The sequence below is a fragment of the Spermophilus citellus genome (assembly GCF_964194105.1).
Source record: "Spermophilus citellus genome assembly, chromosome: 4".
Lineage (NCBI taxonomy): Eukaryota > Metazoa > Chordata > Mammalia > Rodentia > Sciuridae > Spermophilus > Spermophilus citellus.
The window spans coordinates 29,175,000-29,193,581 of record NC_138185.1 but is presented as its reverse complement, the minus strand read 5'-3'; the positions used below and the strand labels follow the sequence as shown (position 1 = coordinate 29,193,581).

Here is an 18,582-nt window from a genome sequence, read left to right as displayed (position 1 = left end):
TAAGCCCTTTCATTTGTCTCCTTACATTGTACAGCTGCTTGTCCCCCCTCTTTATTTATTTATTTATTTATTTTTCTTTTCTTGTATTTTTGCAATACTAGGGATTGAACCCAGGGGTGCTTTACCACTGAGCTACAACCCCAGTCTTTTTTTTTTTTTATTTTGAGACTCACTAAGTTGCTGAGACTGCCCTGGAACTTGCAACCCTCCTGCCTCAGCCTCCCCAAGTCACTGGGATTGCAGGTGTGCATCTTCAACGGTCTTTAGAAAAATCTGTCCTGAACCTTAGTTTCCTTTTTTTCTGATTTCACATCACTATGATTATTTTAAATTGTTTGCCAATTATCTGGCATATTTTCCCAGTCAGAAATGAACTCTGTTCCTTCTCTTGACCCTGGGTAGATGTGGCTGTTCCAACCAATAGAATATGGCAGAATGGGCCCTGTGTGCTTTCTGAGATTGTTTTAAGATGCCACATCACTTCTTCCTTGTTTTCTGCTGAAACATTCTCTCTCTCTCTCTCTCTCTCTCTCTCTCTCTCTCTCTCTCTCTCTCTCTCATGGGGTTCTTGCTTTGTTGATGGTCTTGAATTCCTAAGCTCAAGTGAACATAGGCCTCCTGAGTAGCTGGGACTACAGGCACATGCCACAGAACTCAGCTCTAGAATGTTCATTCCTGAAGACCTGAGCCACAGTGCAAAGCCTTCAAGAGTGAATCCAGCCTGGCATAGTATTGTATTCCTGTAATCCCAATGATTAGGGAGGCTGAGGCAGGAGGATCACAAGTTCTAGGCCAGCTTGGGTAGTACAAGAAGACCCTATCTCACAATAAAAGAAGAAGGGGGACTGGAGATATAGCTCAGGGTAGAGTATCCCCTGGATTCAATCCCCAGTACCACCAAAGGGAAAAAATAAAAAATAAAATGTGAATCCAACTATCTCACAACTTCCAAGCTATGAGAAGCCCAAGTCCCACAGAAAGGCCACGGGAAGGCAGGTGCTCCAGTTCATAGTTTCAGTTGAGCCCAGCCTTTGAGGTTACTCCTGCCCAGGTGCCCAGGCATGTGAGTGAAGAGGTCTTTGGATGATTCCTGCCCTAGACCACTCACTCTGTCCAGTAGAGCCCCCAGGCATTGTGAAGCAGATAAAAGGTGTCCTTGCTGTGCCCTGACTTTTAGCATCTGTGAGCATAATAAAATGGTGGTGGTTCTGTGTACTGCATTTTGGAGTGGTTTGTTACCCAGCAGCAATAACTGGAACACCACAGCATCCTAGACCACTGCACCTGAGGCGGTAGGGAAGGAGAAGGAGAACAGAAGGGCAAAGTCACATCCCCCTTACAGACAGGGCAGGGAAAAGGCCAGAAATGTTCCTGTGCTAGTCATTTGTATCCCTTCACAGCTGTCTGGCTCCAGGCAGCCAGCACATGGGGAGGAACATGAGGGATGTGATGTTGGGACAAGTTCAGTTGGTCACGTACTGAAAACCTAGGGTTCGGTCTATTTTGGGGTCCTGTGGATGTAATGATGAAAGGAACACAGACTAGGAGGGCAGAAAGATGGAAACGTGGGTAAGGCATTTCTAGGGTAACAAATCCATCTGAGGGAAGAGGAAGAGGTTGCTTTTGCTAACAGTAGGGATGTGGGCAGGAAAGATAGAATTCTGGTTCTGATTTTAGAAAATATTTCAGTTGATTCAGAAGCTCCACAAATATCCTTTTCCCCTTGGTAATCTCACCCTGATTTTCTTCAGAGCATTACCCCTTGTGCATCAACTATAGTCAGAGGGAGTTTATTTAGACACTAAAGAGATGGGCACATGACACCTAGGCAAATAGATAGCAGAACAGGACTCTTGGTGGAGGGATCCTGCCAAAGGCATCCGTAGCAGGCCCTACACCCAGATGGTACACCCAGATTCTTTTCTCTACTACTGGGGGCACCTGTTCCCCAGATGTTGTGTGAGCATTGATTGTTAATGGCTCACAGCTGGCCTTTCTCCTATCACCTGTCCTCAGCCAATGGCAGCTACCTCATCAAGGGAGATTCCTTCCTCAGATTTTTTGGCCAATGACTGAGTAATACACAAATATATACCTTAAAAAATCAACCCTCTTGGTGCTGGGGTTGTGGCTCAGCGGTAGAGTGCTCACCTAGCCCGTGTGAGGCCCTGGGTTTGATCCTCAGCACCACATAAGAGTAAATAAATGAAATAAATGAAATAAAGTGTCCAACTACAATTGAAAAATAAATATTAAAAAAAATCAACCCTCTTGCCAGGAATGGTGGTGCACACCTGTAATCTCAGCAACTCAGGAAGCTGTGACAGGAGGATCTCAAATTCAAAGCTGGCCTCAGCAACTTAGCAAGACCCTGTTTCAAAATAAAATAAAAAGGAATGTGGATGTAGCTCACGGATAAAATGCCCATGGGTTCAATCCCTATTTAAAACAAAACAAAACAATCAATCTTCTTGCTTCAGGGTAGAGAACTCTCTGGCACCTCTTATACTCAAAAACTCCAGTGGGATTATGCTGAGGGTCAACTCAGGTGAGACCACATCTTCACCTGACTTCTTCCCCTGCCCTATCCAGCCTTACCCATTCCCTGTGGGATGAAGACCCTCCAGATCCTTCTTCTGACTTATTCATTTCATATGACAATTCCTGTTACAGCCTGGGTTTATGTTTTGAGGCCCTGCAGCAGCCATCATTTTCAAGCCTGGTTCTCTAGCCTTCCCCTAAACTGTGAGCTCTCCATCACCTTCCAGTACATTCCTTTTGCTCAAATTTCCAAAGCTTGATACAGAATATGAAACCAAGAGCAGAGGGCTGGTGATATAATTTCAACCATGTGAGGGATGTGTGAGATTGTCCAGGTGACACAGTCAGGGACCCCCATGAAAAACAGGATTCTCTTAAGGACTGTGGGATAAAAGATCTCAGGGGGAATAAGAGAGTCAAGCTAGCTCTTCATCTCAGTTAGCAGCCATAGCATAAAATTAGGAGTTAAATAGTGAACTAGTCTTCAAGGCTATGGGAGTGAGAGAACATGCCAGGAGGTAGGGAGCTGGGAGAGTCAGCTTGGCCTTCGTATGTGGTCAGTAGAAATGCCAGCTCTCAAAATAATCATATTAGACACTTTTCCAGATGGTAAAGGCAACTCTAGGTGGTGAGAGGAGAACACATATGAGGAATAGTGTTCCTTTACCTTATTAGCATAATAAACCCTCCCCAAGGTAGAGACAAGATGGCAGCAAGACACACAACACATGAAAAGGCATGACAGAGCGCAGGTGTGACTGTAGTCCCACCTGTACCTGTGATGAGATGGAGAGAACAAGCTCCTGTCTTCCCCATAGGTGCATAAAAACTATTCACCTTTGTTCTTTGCCTGAGTCAGCCTGAGCTCTCTGACCCCCAAGTGGTATCCTCCTTCTGGCTCAAATCCTAATAAAATTTTGCCTGTACTTAAATTTTGTCTAAGTTCTTTTCCACAACTCTGGATCCAAGAACTCAAGGTCAGTGACACAGGAAGGGGCAGAAGACAAGGAGTCTGATGTCTGAATTCTGGTGTGGATCTCAGTGTCCGATGGCAGTTGGAAATGAAGTCCTACGTCACTGGAGTCCTGCGCCTACCGATGGCAGAGTTCTGGCAGAGTTGGATTTGTCACTATGAGACTTCAGGGTTTGAGGGTTTCAAGCTCCAGTGATGCCTAAGACCCAGACAAGAGAGGCTCCTGCCTTGTCTCCATGCCTTAGAGAGCCTGATCTGATTCACATTGGGGCAAGGACTGGGATAAGTCCCCCCAAAATCTGCACCCTGTGAGCTATGGCTTGCCTAACTTTCCCATGATTGTGTCTAGTGCTGGAGACATCCTCTTCCCTGGTTCTGTTCCCCAGGTTGGGTGCTTCCTCATGCATGCCTGAGCAGTGGAAGAGGGAGGCAGTTCTTGAGGTATATGGGCAGAACTTGATCCTGCAGCCTGGGATGCTTGGGATGGGGACAGAGCAAGGCTATAAGGAGAAGTCAGCCCTCCCAAACTGCCAAGTCCTGCTGCAGAACTCCAAAGGGTATGGGAATTCCAAATAAGGAATTCCAAAACTTGAACTTGGACTTGCAGGTCCTTATGAAAATATACATATCAAGTTAAGGAGGATAGAACATGTTTTATTTAACATTTTGTTAGTTGACTTATGATTTTTTTTTTTTTTTTTGGTACTGTGGATTAAGTCCAGAGGCTAAGGAATAGTCTACCACTGAACTACATCCCTAGCTCTTTCATTTTTTGAGACAGGGTCTCGCCTAGTTGCCCAGGATAGCTTTGAACTTGTGATTCCCCTGCTTCAGCCTCCCAAGTAGGTAGAATTACAGGTGTGTACCACTGTGCTGGACCCTCTAATTTGGCAAAATTTAGAGTATGATGGAGACCCATTTTCCTTCAGAATGGCAAATTCCAACCCTGGGAGAAGTCACTGAAAACTAAGGATGATGATCCCTGTCAGGGCCACTTTGGAATAAGAATGCTAGGTTTAGATCCCAATTGGTGGCCAAACTCAATCAGGGCAATGGACTGGGTGTGAGCTCTGCAGCCAGGTTCCTGCCAAGCCTTGAGAGCTTGGGAGTGAGGGTACTGGGTGGGTTTCTTTCCCCTGAGGAGGAAGAGGGTTGGGGAGGGAACCCATTTTGTGACTGCCCCCTTGACATGGGGAGAGACATTTAGACATGAAGAGGGAAGGAATAAGGAATCCTTGGATGACACCCCTGAATCCTAAGCCAGGCCTGGAGCCATTAACCTCTAATTCTAAATCTTAATAAATAAAAAAAAAGTCCTTGTGGGAGCCCAGTGTGGTGGTGCCTGTCTGTAGTACCAGCTACTCCAGAGGCTGAGGCAGGAGGATCCAAAGTTTAGCAGTTGGAGGTCAGACTGGGCAATTTAGGGAGACCCTGTCTCAAAATTAAAAAAAAAAAAAAAATTAAAAGAGGACTGGGATGTAGCCCACTGGCAGACTAGCTGGAAGCCCAGGGTTCCATCCCAGCACCACTAAATATGAACACTGCACATACATACATACATAGGTAAGGTTCTCAAGGTTAATGTCAGGGTTTTTTTTTTTTTTTTTTTTTTTTTTTTTTTTTTTGAGGCAGTGTATGGTTTGACTTCAGGGCTGCTGTTTATTACCTGGCATCCCTGGGCTAGTGACTCAATCTCTCTCTCTCTGGTTTCCTGTCTGTGAATGGGGTAAAAAATACTTCTTGCCTCGTGGGGTTTTATGCGATTCAAGGAGGAAAAATGAACAGGGCTGGAACATACTCAGTGCTGGGGCAGACTCTTACAGCCTGAGATTCAGCATACTCTATAGTCTGCGTGTCCTGCATGACGTTCACACACGCTGGCTTGCTTGGATCCTGCTTCTTCACACATTTGCACAGCTGTTTATCTTGCCAGGTGTGTTCTCCTGCTCACTCGACCCAGGAACCTCAGTACCCAAACCACAGACACTGGCGATGCTGGGCAGCATTCTCTGCTCAGTGGCTTCTCTTCTTCCCCTCCCCCTCCCCGCCGCCAAGTCCCTTCGTGGGGTCGTTGGCCGGTGGGCTGGGGTCTGGCAGGTGGGGTAGGACCTCAGCGGCGGCCAGGGTCCAGGATCCCTTGTGGAGTCCTGGTACCCCAGGCCCCAGGGCCTCGCGGCCACTCTGCGCACGTTTCTCCGCTAGGTGCTCAGCGTCGCTCCGCTGGGGAGGGTGCAGGGCCGCAGCGAGTGGGGGAGCTGCGGTCACCTTGGCAGTGAGCGAAGTGGGTCCCTCCCGCCCGCGGCTGATGGCACTAAGTGATTCCGGGCGCCGCGCTCCCGGTGGCGCCGACCCGCGATCCCGCGGCTCCCGGAGGTACCTGCACAGAACGCCTCATTAGGGCGGCGGGTCAGGCACGGCGTGCGCCAGCGCTGCGCCCCACAATTTGTGGGCGACCCCGGCCGCCGCGCTTCCGCGGGTTTGGTCCCCGAGGCCCTCAAACTTTCTAGTCTTAACTAGTGACTAACAGTACCAATCTCCCCGCCCAGGAGACGCCTTTTGTGGCTGCTTTTGGGTGAAGAGGGATGAATACTGGACTGACTCTTCCCCAGTCCAGCAAAGGAAACATCTGTCCTCATCTACCTGACCCCCACCCGCAGGGTCAGGGCTCCTGGTCCCTAGGGAATGCAGCAGACCTGGCCACCGGGATCTGCAGCTTTTTGATGAAAATTCCCGAATACAACCAATTCGCCGCTGTACAAGGTTTCAATATAGAAGATTTTACCAAACCTGCATTTTCTCCTTTATTTTGCTTTAAACTTGGGTTATTGTTAAGATTTTTTTTTTCCTTCTCGGTACTGGGGATTGAATCCCGGGGGAGGGGGATTACAGCTGAGCTATTTATGTTTTTTTTTAATATTTATTTTTTAGTCATAGGCAAACACAATATCTTTATTTTTTATTTTTATGTGGTACTGAGGATCGAACCCAGTAGGGGAGTGCTCTAGCTCTGAGCCACGACCTCCGCCCATATTTACGTTTTATTTCAAGACAGTGTCTAACTAAATTGCTGTGGCTGACCCCAACGGGAGATCTTCTTGTTTCAGCTTCCTTTTGGATTATATGCATGCACTATCACGCCCAGCAAAGCATATTAACAATTACTAAGGACTTTTAACTTCTGATTTCTTTTAACCTTAAAACAATCCACTTAAGAGTGTTGATAAATATTTTGATCTTTTTCCTCCTTCCCACAACCCGATTTTATTTTATGTTTCTCTTCAGTCTATTTGAGATGTGCTCTGAGGACAGATAGCTGTCCTCTTCAGTTTCATACCTGTGGGACTGGGGTCCAGCATTTTTCTCAAATATTTATCCCGGCTTAAGGTGCCCTCCTCATTTTAACGCAGAAGTGGTTCTCAGGCTCCTACAACTTTTGCTCTCCTTGGTTTAGGTCTGCACAAATACAGAGCATTTGTGTGCCTTAGTGACCCAGGGTCCTCAGGTAAGACAACTGGAACATGGAAAAAAGAGGAAGTTGTCTATCTGAAAGCAGAACAGTCCACTTGAAAATGAGGCCCACCCTGTCATACTTGTTCTTAGACAACCTGGCCTAAGGATAAAGGGGTATTTTAAAGAATATTCTGAGATTGGGGGTTTCACTGGGAGGCTTGCAACATTTTATTATGAAAGGATCATAGAAAATCTTAACCTTTTATGTGATTCCCATAAGATGTCAGTGAGGTAGGAAGTGGGGTTACTACATCAAGGAAGTAAGCTTGGGAAAATGTGTGACTGGCTGTAGGTCACCCAGCAACTCCCTGGAGACCTGAGGTTGATACTCAGGGCTTCTCTCCCTACCACCCTTCCTTCTTGCCATAAGGTATTGAAAACCCCCATGTGGCAAACACTATTAGGAGTGGGGCTACAGTATTGAACATGAAGGATGGAGTTCTGTCTGCTTTGGGGTTTTCATAAAGGCCATACAGACATATAAGTAAAGAGATGGGGGACTGGGAGAGAAAAGATCATGAACAGCAAACTGTCAGTACCATGCGATTTATTAACATAGACCCAAGTGAGAAAATGACAGGTGGGAGTGAGGGATGCTCTAGACAGGAGAGTCAGAAAAGGCTGCTCTTAAGAGAAGTCATTTAAGCCAATCCAGTATTGTGAGGGGAGCAAAGCCCTCTAGGACAAGAAAATGACAGGTTGGGAGTTCCCAAAGCAGGAGTGGCAAGAAGCAGACAGAGTTGTGATGCATGTGAGAGGTAGGACTGACAAGGGTGAGGGAAGAGAAGGAGCAGGGTGAGTAGGGTGAGGGTCAGGTGTGGGAGGAGCAGCTGGTGGGATGGTGGTTGATGGCAGAGTTGGGGAAGCTTGGGAGATGCAGGGGGCAGTAGAGAATCCAGAGCCCAGTTTGACTATGTTAAGTCTCAGAGGCCCATTGGATATCCACAGGGAGGTGTCATTGGGCAGTTGAGTGACTGCAAGTCTGATAACTGGGAGAGAGGCCCAGGATGGAGATAAGGATTTTGAAGTCCTTAGCTTATAGAAAGTGTATAAAATCACCTCAAAAAGAAAAGTAAAGGGATTGGATGACTGAGTCCTGGGATAATGGAACATATAGAAGGAGGAGGCAGAAAAGGACACTGGAAGAAGTGCCCAGTATTAGGAAAGAAAAATCAGGTAAGGGTAGTTTCACTAGAGCCAAAAAAAAAAAAATGTGTTTTAGAAATGGGCCAGGGCAACCATGTTGAATGCTGCACAGGGAGTATGGACAGTGAGGACCTAGTCCTGCCTACCACATCTGGCAGCAAGCTTATGACCTTGCTAAGGAGAGTTTCAGGGGCTGAGGATGTGGCTCAGGCGGTAGCGCGCTCGCCTGGCATGCGTGCGGCCCGGGTTCGAGCCTCGGCACCACATTCAAAGATGTTGTGTCCGCCGAAAACTAAAAAATAAATATTAAAATTCTCTCTCTCGCTCTCTCTCTTAAAAAAAAAAAAGAAGAAGAGTTTCAGTGGGTTGATGTGGGCAGAAATCTCAATTGATGGAGTTGAAGAATATGTTGATTTGTGGATTAGCATGGCAGATGGCCACAGATGAAAAACAAAGGCAATCACTAACTCAAGGGAACACAAAAAGTTGTTCTGAGATAGAAGGGTCATCATATTAACCACATGACTTGTTTCAGAAGGGTGTGGTTGCAACCAAACTGGTAGTGCTGCTCTAACCTTCATGACATTAGTGTATGAAGGAGATGGTGGATAGAGGGCACATGTGATGGGGAGGGGTTAAAGAGCTGTCTTCCCTTCTTAAAAGATGTCTGAATCAACATCAGGAGTTGAGGCATAGGGAATATAAGGTTGCAGAAAGCATGGAAAAGTCGTTTTGGAAGGTGTAATTACAAGGGAAGTGTAGTAGGAATGTGGATTTTCTGGGAGGTCCATATGATACGTGAGATGCTATATTTGAAATGTAATCTGTCAACAGGAAAGAGACTTTTCCCATTCACTGAAGGCTCTGAGTATTGGGTATTGGGGGAAGCAGGCTCTCTGGCATCTATTTGTACTTAGGAGGAGTTTGGGGTCTTCAATGGGGTCTGGTGTGTGAGATCAGTCTAAGAATGATGACCCTGACAGGCATGGCTGATGGAAACAGGGATGTCCTGGCCAGTCCCAGGGCTTGTGCCCCTCAGTCAGTTTGGCTTCATGTGTTTTCAGATGGTAACCTGAACCCAAAAGGCAGAGTGGGTAAGGTATGGGGCAAGGCACACATGACCTTGGCCGGTCTTACAACCCATAGAGCCTCAGACAATGTCTTATAACCCAGCTTGTTTCCAGCCACAGGTGGAATGAAAATGTTCTTCCCGGAGTGACTTAGAAAACTGCTCTGTCTGGAAAAATTTTTTTGTGTTTTTAAGAATGCCATTAATGATACAATACTACTATTAATTAACTGCACAATGGCACAAGCACTTTTTTTCAAACTTTTGCATATTAAATATTCAGTGCCCACAACAACACTGTGCAGTGGCTACTGCTCTTCTTACTTTACACTGGAGGAAAGTGAGGCACAGAGAAGTCAGTGACCTGCCCAAATCAGGATGCTCCAGTGCTTTCCCATGTCCTTGAGATAAGAACTGCTCAGCACTTCCTCTTGAAGTCTCTTCAAGACCCTAAGGGGTCATTTCTGTTGGCGGGTGTGGGAAGCACCCTCATGGCTACACTTATCGGGGAAGAGGACTCCACACCACCGCCTGGAGTTTACTTGAAGTCCCCCAGTGCTTAAAGAAGCAGCCAAGAGCCTGTGGGGACTGGGAGAGCTGGGGAGTGTGCATAGCCTGAGACCCAGGGTGGCCATCTTGGGCCCAAGACCAGGGCAGCAGGCAGCACTCCAGTGACCTGGGGGAAGGGAGGCCTCAACCCCTTTATATCTGCCAGCCTGACATTAGGAACACAAAGTTCTCTTCCTGGGCTGGGTCCACTGGTGTGGTTCCTTTCCCTTCACTGGAGGCCCAGAGTTCTTAGGATCCCACTTCCACCCTGGCCTGACATGGAACTTGCCCTAGGGTCTTGATGGGGGTTGGAACAGGAGGCTGTCAGTTCCCATGGGGCTCTCCTTGCACCTGTGGACCTTACAGACTCTGGAGTTCTTGCTCCCCACAGTAGCTCCCCAACCCATGTTCCTGATTGGGAGGACTGTGATGGGGGACATGTCACCAAGTTGCCACCAAGGCCCACAGTCTCAGGGTCTTAGTCCCTTTACCTTGCTCTGTAGAGTCTTGGTGTGGTGGGAGTGTCCAGAGCTTCCACCAGAAGATTGCCACCCACACTATCACCAAGAGAACCATGCCCTGTGGTCTGTAACCTTCCCTTGACTCCATGACTGTGGCTGCCTTGCTCAAGAGGTTGCAGATAGGAATTCCCTTTCCCAAGTCCTCTAACCTGGCCACCTTTGCTGTGTTGTTCCCAGGAATTTGTCCTTTTGCAGGGATAATGTGATTGTCCCCTGCATCACCACTCCTGTCTGGAGCCTTACCCTGCTCTGAGCAAACCAGCCCCTTGGGCCTCTCTTCCCCCTCTATAAGGGCTGTGTTAAGTGGAAGGGGTCATTTGACCCCCAGTCTCCTCTGGGCAGCCAGAGTGCTCAGATGGTCTCTGGGTAACCCCCAGTTTGTCCCTCTCCCAGAGACTAGAGAGTTGTAGTCACAGTTGCGGCAGCTCCTGTCACACTATGGCCAATGACATTCCAGTGGCCTGCCTCCCTCCTCCACCATCTTCTGCACTGAGTCCCACGTGTGTCCCTAGACACATGAATCACTGCTGATGGCTTGGGACCTGGTTGCTGAGGGCTCCTGGGGAGCCACTGGGGAGGGGGGATGGCAGTCACGTCACCTCTGAAGGAACACCTGCAGACATAAATAGGCAGCCTGCTAAGGCAGCAGCACACAGCCAGCCCAGCAGCTCTGCACAGTGCTGTACTGCGAGCGCCAGGATGCCCGACACCATGCTGCCTGCCTGCTTCCTCGGCCTGCTGGCCTTCACCTCTGCTTGCTACTTCCAGAACTGCCCGAGGGGTGGCAAGAGGGCCATGTCCGACCTGGAGCTGAGACAGGTAGCACCATGGCACATCTCAGGGCTGCTGGGAGTGGGAAGTCCCCAGGACTGGTAGGGGCTAGGAGGAGGGAATCCTTGGGAGAAGCCAGTCTTAAGGGGAGAGACAAGGCTGGGCAGAAGGGCCATCAGGCTAGGTCAGAAGGGACCAGGCTGCTGGGCAAGTTGGGAGGAGCAGAAGGGGCTGTTGGACATAGACCCTAACTAGACAAGGGACGTAGGAAAGAGATGCTTCCCCAGTAACTGGGCTTGGGGCTGGATCAGGAAGAATGGGGTGGGGAGGTCTCTGAGCCTGTGGGGTCCTCTCATCCAGACTAGCTGGAGGATCAGAGGCTCTGTCCCACCTGCCATCCCAGGCCTTCCCCACCCAGTACCAGCTGTTCTCAGCCACAGGCGGTTGACCCCACACACAGATGGCCATTGATCTGAGCTGGCCTGAGCAGGAGGACCACCCAAGCATCCTGTAAGGAAGTTCTGCTTGGTGTCTAGCCCAATTCTCTAGTGTTGTGTGTTCAGCGGATTCCTTTCTATTCCAGTTGTGGCAGAGCTGATGGAAATTTGATATCCATACTCAATTCTACCCAGGTCACAGGTGGCTCCATGTTGAACTGTAGAATAAGCGAGGCTGGGCAGATGGGTTTTTTTCCTTTTGAGGAATTAGGTGCCCTGCCCTCCTTTAGAGCTCACACCCCTGGCACCCACCTAACTGGCCATAGTTTGGTAACCAGAGAGTTGCCCCTGTTGAGGGTTAGTGGTGGGTTGCAAGGGCAAGGCCAGAAAATGGGATGAAGGGCCAGGATGTGCTCTGGATGATCCAGAGGGCCATAAGGCATAAGGACCAAGCTTGAGTAATGGGGCAGGAGGAAGGTCTGGAATGAGGATGGAGTGGGCAGATGACTAAGGGGTGCACAACTGCAATGACCCAGAGCTGAAGAGTAAGATGACTCGCTCCTATAGCCCCTCCAATAACTGCAGGGGAGGATGCTGAGGGCTATTACTGAGAGCTGGTCTCCAGTCCACGGAAAACCTGAGTTTAGTAGATTGTTCACACACTCTTGACCACTGTCAGGCACAGACAGCACCCCGGCACCTGCAGCTCCCATGGTATCACGCACACTCCCAAGCCCTGGACCCCAGAATCTGCCTCTTGGGGTCCTCCACCGTCCTCACCACTTGTCCCCTCCCTCTCACCCTCTCGGTTCCCCGCAGTGCCTCCCCTGCGGCCCCGAGGGCAAAGGTCGCTGCTTCGGGCCCAGCATCTGCTGCGGGGAAGAGCTGGGCTGCTTCGTGGGCACAGCCGAGGCGCTGCGCTGCCAGGAGGAGAACTACCTGCCGTCGCCCTGCCAGTCGGGCCAGAAGCCCTGCGGGAGCGGGGGCCGGTGCGCGGCCGCCGGCATCTGCTGCAACGAAGGTGCGGGCTTTCAGGAGGCAGGCGGCGAGGGTCCGGGGACGGGGGGACACTGAGGTCGAGGCCCCTGATCTGTGCCCAGCCCCGGGGAGCCCGCGCTCACACTGTCCTTTTCCGCAGAGAGCTGTGTGAGCGACCCAGAGTGCCGCGAGGGCTTTCGCCGCCGAGCCCGCGCCAGCGACCGGAACAACGCCACGCAGCTGGACCGGCCCACGGGGGCCCTGCTGCTGCGGCTGCTGCAGCTGGCAGGGGCGCCCGAGCCCGCCGAGCCCATAGAGCTCGCCAAGCCCGGCGCGGACTGAGCCGATCCCTCCCGCCGCCCTGCCCCCGCCCTCCCGCGACAGCCCCTGTGGCACAGAAAATAAATCTTTGTAAATGCACTCGAGTGTCTGTCTCAGTCTCTGGGCCCGGGAGGAAAGAGGAAAATGGGTGTGGCGCGGATCCCGGTCCCGACCCAGTCAGTTCCTGCCCCGTGGTCGAGGGCAGATCCACCCCATAGAAGGGAGAGATGCTATAGAGGAAGCGATCCTGGAAACCGAATAGAGAAATGTAAAAACAGAGGACAGGGCCACCTAGGGGAATGCTGAGGGAAAAGTCCAGAGGCAAAGGATGACCCTGGAGATGGTGGGCTGGGGATTCTCCAACTGGGACAAAGAAGTAAAGGCAGGCAGGGAGAAGACGTGATGGGCAAGAGAGACTGAGACAGAGAAGGCAGATGAACAGAGAGACGCAGAGGCTAGAGAATGAAGGAAGAGTGAGAAAGGCAGAAGGGGACAAGCCAAGGGCGACTATCAGTACCCATTTTCATTCCAGGAGACTAGGACAAAAAGCTTAGGGGACACACACGAATGTCCCCAATTCCCAGTGCAAGATCTACTTCATCCTAGTAGGGAGAAGTCCTCCTGCCATCTCTGCAGGTGGACCCACCATTAGGGACTTTCCACAGAGTGGCAGGCAAACCCCAGACCCAGACCACCATTCATACACTCCAAGAAAGAGGAAAGCAACTGCTATGGGCGTGCCTGTGACTCTTGATCACAATCAAATGGCTCCATGAGAAGCACATTCAGAACAGCAGATGCCCAGAGAAACACACAGGGTACGTGATGATAGACAGGCACAAGTGTCCACACACTTAGGTGCACTCAATCTGACTGCCCTTTGACACACTCAACATCAGGGCAAAGATGTCACCAGCACTTGGCCCCTGCCCCTATATTTCTTTCTGTCCCTTCACCTCCCTTCTCCCTATGCGTCAGCTCCTTGGCTCTCTCTGGCTTCTCTCTCAGGCCCCTCCATCTCCCACTTGCCTCCAGTGTCTTCTCACCTTCTCATCACCTCCTATTTTTCTCTTTTTGTCCCTCTGCTCTCAGTATCCCCTCCTTGGGCTCTCCTGCTCCAGGCCTGGGGGCCACAGGAGGTTGCATTTTCTTGGGGATCCTCTGTCAGAGGATGGTCTGCCAGACTGAGGCCTGGAGGGATCCCAGGCAGAAAGAAATCACTCTAAGTGCTGCTCCTGCCCCCAAGACTTTGGCCAGATCCTCTGACCCAAGCAGCTCAGCCTGGGTCAGCCCTGGACAGATGTGCCTTGTCCAGTTCAAGCTCTCTTGCGGTCTCCTCAGAGATTCCTGTGTCCCACCCCTGACTTGGCCCTGGCATCCTGTGCAGTGAAGGCACTCAGTGAGACTGGGTGAAGCTGGGTAGGTCAGGGGATAGGCCAGCTCCTGTCCCTGCTTCTTCTCTGTGAGGCTATGCCCCCAGGTAGGCTAGGGCCTGGGCAGGGCTAGACTTCACAGGAATCTATTAACCTCCAGTCAGAAGAGGGTGGAAGAGCAGGTAGGTGGCTTGGCTGTACTGGATCCAATGCCTGGTGCTGGTGTCACAGTGAGATTCAGACCCCTCCTCTTCGTAGGCACAGTCCCACAGACTCCTTTTCCACCACCTGTCTTCAGAACAGTCACACGCCCACCTCTGAGAAGGAGTCACCTCTGCCCACTGCCAACTTGCTCCATGTTTCTTCCTTTCCTGAGCCCCATGACCCAGCTGCAGAGTCAGTTAGGGGGAAAATCCACAAGTGTCAGGTAGCTCTTGCTCTGTCTCTTCAGTCTCTCCAGGGACAGAAGAGCTCTGTCAGCATGTGACAAATGTCAAGAGTTAAGGAGAAGTGTCCAGGTCTCCACCCTTGTGAGTTCATAAAATTGAAATGTGAGCATCTTTTTAAAATTCTCCCAATCGGGCATGGTGGTGCTGCCTCTAATCGCAGCTGCTGGGGAGACTGAAACAGAAAGATCTAAAGTTTGAGGTCAATTTAGGTAACTTAGTGAGACCCTGTATTTAAATAAAAGAAGGAGAAAAATCTTGGTGAGTCTCAGCAAAGGCTATTTGATTACCTTAATATTTTAAAAAATATTTATTTTTTAATCATAGTTGGATGCAGTACCTTTATTTTATTTATTTTTATGTGGTGCTGAGTAGCAAACCCAGGGCCTTGTACATGCTAGGTGAGTGCTCTACTATTGAGCCACAACCCCAGATCCGTGATTACCTTAATATTTGTATATAAATAATTTTATGCTTAAAAAATGTTTTTTCTTCTTTTTTCTTTTTCTTTCTTTCTTTCTTTCTTTTTTTTTTTTTTTTGTGTGTGTGTTTGCTTTTTCTGTTTTCTGTTTTTGTAGTGTCAGGCATGGAACCCGGGCCTCCCATGGGCTAGGCCTGTGCTCTACCTCTGAGCTCCATCTCTAGCCCTTGTTTGTGTTTTATTTAAGTGTTTTCTGTCCTTTGTTTCTGTTTGGGTTTCTCCTTCATGTACGTTTGGGCTTTCTCTGTTGATTTCTCACCAATCTCAAGTTCAATATTTAGCTTATTAAGAAACAGGCAGAGTCTGGAGGTGGAGCTCGGTGGGAGAGGGTCTGCATACACCAGGCCCGGTCCCCTCCCCAGCACAGAAGGATCAAAGAAGCACTTCTTGCCTTCCCTTACTTACCTAAAGCTGCATGCTTTCCTCTGTGTCTTGCTTTCCTCCTTTGACCTTTGGTGATATCCTGAAGATCACCATGCTCACCCAAGGGCTCTTTGTAATAGGTGTATAGAGTGTGGCCACTCGAGCCTTTTCTTTAGCCATCTTTTGTCATCTTTAATTTTAAGCGTTGAGATTAGAGAACATCATCTGTACGGTGTCGATTCTGTACCAATTGCTTTCTTTGGTGGCTTGTCCATGGTTGGATTTTTGTATTTCATGTGTCCACCCCGCCAAATCACACATTGTCTGGCTTTTCCGTATGTTTTCTAGATATTTGTTAGTTCAAAGTTTTAAATGGTGTTATTAAAATCTTGTATATCTTTGCTCATTTCATCAGATTGATGTTTGTGAGTATATGTTGAAACACTCCAAATAAATTATTGGCTGGTGGTGGGGCAGCTGCTCAGTGCTAGTGCAGCTGCCAAGACTGTGTGAACCCTGGGTTTGTCCCCAGCAACAGCAACAACAACCAAAAAAAGGCGTTTTTCCTTTCTTTTTCATTGTTCTCTCACTTGTTGCTTGATCTGTATTTTCAGGCACATTGCTAAATACAGATGTGCTCATAGTATCTTTTTGATGTGTTGTTGTTTTTACCTGCATGTAACAATCACATGTCCCTAATGATCTTTCTCCTTGATTATATTTCGCCCAATTTCAACATTTTTCCCCTGTATTTCTTTGGCTTTCTCTTTGGATGACATGACTTGCCCTATTCGTTGTTGTCAGGTCTGTTTCTATTTCTTCTTTTCTTTTGTGTGATGCTGTGGATGGAACCCAGGGTCTCACTGGTGCTAGGCAAGGACTCTCACACTGAGCTACATTCCCAGCCCTTCCTTTTATTTTCTTCCCTCTCTCTCTCTCTCTCTCTCTCTTTCTCTCTCTCTTTTAAAGATCCAAGGTTTTATTTATTTATTTTTTTAGTTTTAGGTGGACACAATGTCTTTATTTTATTTTTATGTGGTGCTGAGGATCAAACCCAGGGCCTCATGCATGCCAGGCGAGTGCACTACCACTTGAGCCACATCCCCAGTCCTCTCTCTTTTGATAAGGGGTGTCACTGCATTGTCCAGGCAGGTCTCAAAACTGTGGCCTCAAGTGAACCTCTTGCCTCTGCATCCTGAGTAAATGGGACTGACGACAAGCAGAGTCCACTACACCTGGCTTTCTGTTTTTGTATTTTTTCTTTTCAGATAAAATTTACATAGGGTAAGATTCACTGTTTTTGGTGTAGATTTCTGTGAGCTTTGATAAACATATTCATTTTAGTAACTTCCCAACCACAGTCAATTTGTAAAGAGTGTCATCTCTCCCCCACTCCAAGCTCCAAACTACAATTTGTCCCTAAATGCCATGTGCTAGAGACTTAGTCCCAGGCTTAGCACTCTTGGGAGGGGGTGGAAACTCTAAGAGGTGGGTCCTGTTGGGGGTTCTTCCTTTCACTGGGACCTGCCCTTGAAGGGGATATTGGGACCCAGCTCCTCTTCTTCCTCTCATTGTTCCTGGCCATGGGGGGAATGACTTCACCTCTTCTTCTCTTCCCCACCATGATGACTTCCTGGCCATACATCCAAGAGCATTTGGGCAACCAACCACAGATGGAGATCAGTTAAAAACATGAGCCAATATAAACTTTCTCTTTGGAAGTTGGTGATGTGAGGAATTTTGTCACAGTAAGTGAAAGCTGACTGATACACTCCTGGTTTCCACGGGGCCTTAGAACTTCAACAACTTTCCTCAAATACCTATTTGTGCAGGTCACAGGCATCACCATGGTTGATTTGAATAGGACCTCCATTTCTCCTGTGAGTCACCTTTCCATGACAACGCCTGTCTGGTGCTCCCTGGACATGGTTTGAGGAGAGGAATAAGCTTTCATAACCCCAGTAGCCATCATGGTCGGGTTTGCTGTTGGCCTCAGGTTTTCCACAACCCTATCTCTGATCTTTTTCAGACCTCTTATCAATAACAATCTTGTTGACATGGAATGAAAATTTTATTCAAGTACACAAGAATGAACAAATTCCGTGACCATAGTTTAATATTTATTTTTACTTTTTTGGTTACTGGGAATTGTGATTGTATTCAGGGTCACTTTATCATTGAGATACAGCCACAGTTTTGTTTTTGTTTTTTTGTTTTTTGAGTAACAGGTTTACTAAGTTGCTGAGGATACTGCTAAATTACTGAGGCTGGTCTCAAACTTGCAGTCCTCATGCCTCAGAGTCCTGAATAGCTGGGATTACAAGTGTAGACCACTGCTCCTGGCTGCTTGATTTTATAATTTGAACACATCTGTCCAGTTTTCAGCCCAGCAAACAGTGATCAGCAATACAGAAGTTGGGTAACTTATGTATTGTTGGGGAACACCCCTTCATGTCACTGTGCCACCCTAGAACTGCAGCACTGTAGATTAGTTTTGTATAATTTTTTAAAATGTATTTTTAGTTGTAGGTGGATGCAATATTGTTATTTTATTTATTTATTTGTATGTGATGCTGAGGATCGAACCCAGGGCCTCACATGTGCTAGGCAAGTGCTCTATCACTGAGCCCCAGCCCCAGCCCCAGTTTTGTCTAATTTATATAGACAATCTTCACTCTTCAGTGCCAAAAAAAATTGATTGCTTAACTTAAAACATTAAGTTTTCAATAGTATGTATATATTTTTGTCTCCACCAGGTCTTTGAACACCACACATTATTGTTCCTTGTATTTCTTTTGCTTCCTATTTTGGTGACATAGCTTCTTGCATTCTTTGCTTACACCATTAATTAGTTCTGCCTATTTTTGTAATTGTTAAAAAATCTTAAATTTCCAGAAACAAACAAAAAAATGTGTTAATTAAAAATCTTACAGTCCTCCAAAGTGTGTGTGTGTGTGTGTGTGTGTGTGTGTATATATATATATATATATATATATATATATATATATATTTGTGTTTCCACTCTGTTTTGAGCCCTACACATGATTTTCCATTACTGATGGGGTGTTGGGGTACTTTCTTGCTGGTTTACCCACTTTCTCTG

At 48.1% G+C, this 18,582-nt stretch overlaps 1 protein-coding gene across 1 annotated transcript; it reads left to right on the top strand.

Annotated features, from left to right (window-relative positions):
• Positions 1 to 11,008: 11,008 nt before the first annotated feature.
• On the top strand, positions 11,009 to 12,837 carry AVP (arginine vasopressin; the record flags this gene model as incomplete). Its single annotated transcript, XM_081292284.1, has 3 exons — positions 11,009 to 11,128; positions 12,337 to 12,538; positions 12,656 to 12,837. The coding sequence occupies 3 exons, from the start codon at positions 11,009 to 11,011 to the stop codon at positions 12,835 to 12,837; spliced, it is 504 nt and encodes a 167-aa protein (XP_081148410.1).
• Positions 12,838 to 18,582: the final 5,745 nt, after the last annotated feature.